The following is a 6,000-nucleotide window of genomic DNA, read 5'->3' as shown; positions in this document are numbered from 1 at the left end:
GAAAATCTTATTCAAGACAATTTTATCACAAACTAGATAAGGATACAGGTGCTGATGTTATTCAGTTCTAGCCTGCAGTTCTTTCTGGTGGCAGGTGTCTTTGAAATCTGTGCTAGGCTTAATAATACATAATTTAAACAGTTTATATAGCAGCCGAGTAAATAGATACGTTCCTCTAAGTTCCTCTATTTGCACAACTAGTGGCCAAATTGTGCATACTGTCTACTTATCTATCATACAGCAGCCAGGTGAAAAATGCTATTTAGCCAGCCAACCGAGAGATGTATTTGCAATTTGAAAAGCCACTGCAATATACATAAATAAAGTAAGTTGGGAACTTAACTATGTAATGTGAAGCAGAATATTTTGCTGATATAAATTCAGAACTGTAGAATGTTGCATTGCAGTTGGAAGGAAGCTTTGTTGTGTGCTGTTATCCCGTGGCCTTAGAGCTGCTGCAGTAGAGAGTATTCACTTCTTCCATGTATAGGTGTATCTTCACTGGAAGCTGTCGCTACGGCTAGGACCAAATAGTACATCATTCCTTCCATTTAGCTAGCGGCCGGATACATAATGAGGTTGACTTGCCATCTGCACGGCCACTAGAGAAATTGTACATAATGTCGGCTATTTTACCAGCACCTTGACAAAGAGTGGAGTTCCTTGACAACATGCAGTGTTGGACAGATAGCGCATAAAGAAGAGGTACACCGTTCCTGCTTTTATTCTGAAGCGTTTAAAATAAGGTGGAGGATAGTTAGCCGGCTGCTTGGTAAATAGTGTATTTTCAACGCTATTCAAGCAGCCATTGGCTAAATAAAAGAAACTCTAGAATGCATGGCCAGCAGCAAGGAAATATCACTATTTTTCAGTTGGCTGGCTAAACAGCAGCGATTATACTGTTTGGCCGTGCTCCGGTGGCTATTTTCGGTGTGCTCTTCTCACATTCGTTCCGCCAAGTCTCTGGTAAGGTTTACCCTTCGCTGGCGCTCCATTGCCTTAATCCAAACCGCCTTTACCCTAACCATATGTCCATTTTACGCCTCCTCCGTTCTCTCCCTACTCCCTTCAAGTCTCACCCACAGTCTCCCTACTAACTCCGTGAAAATCGCCCTTCTCTCACTCGTCAAACGTGTTCACTCGACGTCGTTATATTCAGCTGACGTAAACAAAAGGAAATGTCCAACCAGCTGATGATACTGTCCAATGAGAAGTATAGCTAACCGGAGAGGGCGGGGCTGGAATGGGAAACAGCGCATGCTCAATTGTTTTCGCGTGTACGTGGTAGCCACGTGATGTCAGTACCGTAGCAATTTCCTTTCCGGTGATGTGACAGGTTGCCACTATGGTAAGTTCAACTAAAGATTCACCAAGTGCTAACAATAGAGAAGCAACGTAACTTTGAGGGAGAACATGAATATTGTAAAGATGGATATTTTTGCGAGTCAGGGGCGAGTGAGCCCTAGAGAGGGCTGTTCAAGGGAGACTGGGTTGAAGAAGACACATTCCTGTGTAGGGGCAATGTGGGCTGCTTCGGGTAACATTGTGATGTGCGAAAGTTAGCCGTGCACGAAAGAGAGATGCTAGGCAGCAAGTTGATGGATTCGGGGAAACCCAGAAGTGAAAGAGAATTGCAGGTGATAGAGTTTTTCACCGGTGAGGAGAAAGGAAGCACTGGGTTGATAGAGAAATGGGCAGTGGAGGGGGTGGGGTGGGGTGGGGAGTAGAGGTTTGGGAGATGCATCGTTGGCGGAATGCAGAGCGAGACAGTGTTATATGTAAAACAAGTCACATGTTTATAATTAAACCGTTGATCACGTGCGTATATTCGGTAGTTTCAATATGTTTGAGCTTGCAATTCTTTTGGTGCTGGACTTATCGTCACAAATTATGTGTTTAATAAAATTACCTTAGTTCTAGAAATGTCTTAAGTACAGAAACACTGTAATTCCTCTCAAGTGTTGTTTAATGTGTCGGCCATGAATTAATTAATTGGAAATAAAATGCATTGACATAGTGTGGGCCACCTAGTTCTAAGTAGCAGAGAAGGCGTGTAAAGAACAAGCGTTGGCAAATGCATCAGGTTTCGCCTATGTGAATAATAATAGGCTGTTTTTTGTTGTAAGTTGTAGCTTGCTGAGTAGTTTTACAACATACATTACAGAAAGTCTGTTAAAGTGTTATGACTTGTCTATGTACAAAAAAGGCAATATATTCTGCTGTTACTAGTGGTATATGTAATGTAGGTCCTTGGGCTGGGAACGACAGGACACAGTGGGTTGGTGATCTAAATATATTTTATTCATATATTTAGGTTAACTCCTCAGAGAGCGCAAAGTGCGCTCTTTCTCTGCCTCCGGCGCCCGATTCACTCTTAGCCATGCCCCCAAGATGGCAGCACATTCACGCTACGTCATCGAGCAGCGTGAACACTAGAGCGCCGACTCTACATATCTCCCCTTTTTCCACATAACAGAGAACAGTTAATTTGGGGGATTTCACGCTTCACTCATATCATAGTCCCGGAACCTCGATGGTCTCACAATCAATCTGCCCCCCGGGTGCGTCTTACCAAGGTGGCAGTCACCTCTCATGCTGTTCAATGTAGACCCAGTCTCTCTACCTTCTTGGGAACCCAGGCTCTCCCTGCGTGGGGATTCTCTCTCTTCACAGGATGGTGTCTCTGTTCCCGGACTGTCACCTCCACTGGGCTCCCTCTCCATCTCTGCACCTTCTATGTCTCTCACTTTCCTGTTCCTCTCTGTTAATTTCCTGTGTTCTTGGGTCAGTCACCCATTGTTCACGATCTTCCAGAAGCCATTGCCGGATTTTATTGCACCGAGCCATGCGATCCTGGGACCACACATTCCCATCACTGAGCAATGCGGCCCGGTCATATACCTCCTTCACTTGGAGTAGTCTGCTGTATTTGCTGTCACCCTTCCTTTGTAGTACCGCAAGTGTGACCCTGGCCCATTCACCTTCCTCTAAGGTTGTGTCCTTTACATTCCTTCTTCTGTTTTAATGCTCTGCATAAATTCTTTGGGCTCTTTCAAGGTTATTCTGGACTACCCTATACTATCAGGAGCCTAAGGGGGAAAGGAAGGGAACCAGGACGCCCCCCACTCATATCCTCATCAACAATCAATGGCCTGCCCCTATGTACTGTGTGGTCAATGACCCCAAGTTAATTCTGCATTTATTCAGTCAGACAGAGGGTGCTCTTCAGCCTTCTATCTGTATGTGCTAATCACAGTCACTGTCTTCTCTACAAAAAGCTTAAAAAACATATATGTGTGTGCATGTAGCCCCAAGCTGGTCCTATCACCTCACTGCACCTTTCTACTGTGAAAAAGGGGGAGGGAAGGTTGGCAGAGCCTCACGGGAGCAACACCTGGGGGAGGATATGACAGGCTGGTACTCGCCTGAGTCCTCACTTCTCATCATCAGCTACTGCCAACCAGAAAAGAAAAGGGGATAAAGGATGTGCAAAGAAACCAAAAACCATTGTGTGTTACACATGTTTAGTGACCCAATGTAGTATACCAAACCTCTTATATTCGAGATCTGGATCCACCACGTTTAAAAAGAGCTGAGCAAACTGGCAACTACAACTTTATTCTGTGCTGTTTGCCCACTCTATTAAAACAAGCATTTACAATGCAATGGTTTCGCCTTTTGAAAAGTTTGAGCTATTGGCATTGTAAATGACAACATTTGTATTTATGTGTTGGTTTTGAAAACAGATAAATAAATGGCATTGTCATTTACAATGCCAATAGTTTAATCTCTGGCAAATGCCACACAAAAACACACAGACCCACACACACACCCACACACAGACCCACACACACAAACAGAGCCCCCCCACACACACACAGAGCCACACACACACACAGAGCCACACACACAGAGCCACACACACACACACAGAGCCACACACACACACACAGAGCCACACACACACACAGAGCCACACACAGAGCCACACACACACACAGAGCCACACACACACACAGAGCCACACACACACAGAGAGCCACACAGAGAGCCACACACAGAGAGCCACACACAGAGAGCCACACAGACCCACACACAAACCCACACACACACAGAGAGCCACACACAGAGCCACACCCACAGCCACACACCCACACCCAGAGCCACACACACCCACCAGAAACACACCCACCCACCAGAGCCACACACACCCACCCAGAGCCACACCCACCCAGAGCCACACCCACCCAGAGCCACACCCACCCACCCAGTGCCACACACACCCATCCAGAGCCACACACACACCCACCCAAAGACACACACACACTCAGGAGAGCAAGCACAGCGAGGGGGCAGGGAAGCAAGCACAGCGAGGGGGCAGTGCTGCAAATTCACAAGTTTGATATTACTTTACCCCAAAAAATAAAAATACCTAAGTACTTAGTGTAATCGTTCAATGGTACTCGTGGTACCAACTTTGGAAGGATAAAAGTCGTAGTGGGTCAGACGTGTGTCAAGCCTTCGAAGGACAAGTTCTGCACAGATCTCAGACCGAACACTTATTCGCCCCTTACCGAAATGAAGATTAGACTCATTTGTTGAGGAAATAGAAGACGAGGTTGGAGTGAAAACAAGTGTGGCAATGAAGCAATCTGCAGAACTAAAATACTCTTTGTACAATTCCATAATATTTCTAAAAAAAAAGCGCGCCAGACATCTTTTTTCATTGAACATGACTGGAGGAAGTTTAGGGCTAAATTAGAAACATAAAGAAAATGTTCATGAAAAGATTTAGGGGCCGGGAGCAGACCACGAGCACTGTAGATGAAACCGAAACAAAAGAACCGAAGCCACTGCGAGCGAAGGCAGAAACAATGGATTGTATTTAGAATTATCCCTCTTTGTAACCAGGTGACCAAGGGAACCATTCAAACATACCAAAGTGTGAACGACTGACAATGGATGTTGTTTTATGGCGCACGCGGGGCATTGAAAGCTCTGACTGCAAGGCCACGGTTGTAATGTAATATTTGGAAGCAGTTATTAATCCGGCTTTACAAGGTGCGCTGATGCGCGCCTCAAGGCCGTAACCTTGATAAAGTCGTTGCATGTCCACAGCAGGATGCTGGTCGGTGTTTGTTTGCTGTTCTTCAAACTTGCCTCTCCCTCGCAACCCTTCCCCTCATTCTAGTCTCGCCGAGGAGCAGAGTTCAGTTCATCCTCCTCCGTCCGCAAATTCCCTCACCCTGACCCGTGTCCGCTGTCCTGGACTTCTTCACCCTCAAGATGGAAGTCATGCAAACATAGCGCCTCTACACCTGGTGAACACCATGCACAGCTGAACCGCTGGAGGCGCACAGATTACTCTACTCTCTGAAATCATCCCTGATCTGACCAGACCTCCCACCTCTACGCACTGATCTCCTTCTTCCAAAGCCGTCGCCAGCAGGTCCCCAAGAAACTCAAATCTCTGTTACTTCTCACCCCCTGCACACACACACACACACACACACACACACACTAATAGCATATATGCTTACTATATTGTATGACGTCGCAGTCTACCCACATGTAACGTTCGGTTTAAATTAAAAGGCCAGATGTGTATATAATGTTGAAATCGGGCATTTTTTTACATATCTTGAAAAGCATTGGCGCCTGGTCTGGTATTGAAAGGCACAGAAGAATTAAGTAGGGTTTGGACAGAAGGGTGGAGTCACATTCATGGAATTAATATGGACTGCCCCCTCTTGACAGAGCACAGAGAGGTTATTCTCCTGCCTCTAAAAAAGGGTAGTTGGAAAGTTGGTCCAATTGGCACACAATACTCGATATACGGTCTAATCTTAGATGGGAGAGTCGGGGGTGAAGGGACTGCTCTCGAGTAGTGAAATATTTTTCAACATTTATTCGGACATCTGTATTCTTTGTCAAGCTTGCACTATTTCCTTCACAAATTTGGATTATTTGAAGCTTCTCGTCTATGGAAGACAATGCAGC

At 45.7% G+C, this 6,000-nt stretch overlaps 1 protein-coding gene across 1 annotated transcript in view; it reads left to right on the top strand.

Annotated features, from left to right (window-relative positions):
* Positions 1 to 1,224: 1,224 nt before the first annotated feature.
* The window catches only part of TMEM167A (transmembrane protein 167A), a 182,765-nt gene continuing 177,989 nt past the window's right edge, over positions 1,225 to 6,000 (top strand). Inside the window, exon 1 of the mRNA XM_078677336.1 lies at positions 1,225 to 1,348. Within this exon, the coding sequence (XP_078533462.1) occupies positions 1,346 to 1,348 (3 nt within the window). The 5' untranslated portion in view covers positions 1,225 to 1,345. The remainder of the gene's footprint in view (positions 1,349 to 6,000) is intronic.

Source organism: Lissotriton helveticus, chromosome 2_1, assembly GCF_964261635.1.
Source record: "Lissotriton helveticus chromosome 2_1, aLisHel1.1, whole genome shotgun sequence".
NCBI classification, from domain to species: Eukaryota; Metazoa; Chordata; class Amphibia; order Caudata; family Salamandridae; genus Lissotriton; species Lissotriton helveticus.
This window is presented reverse-complemented; position numbering and strand designations above follow the sequence as displayed.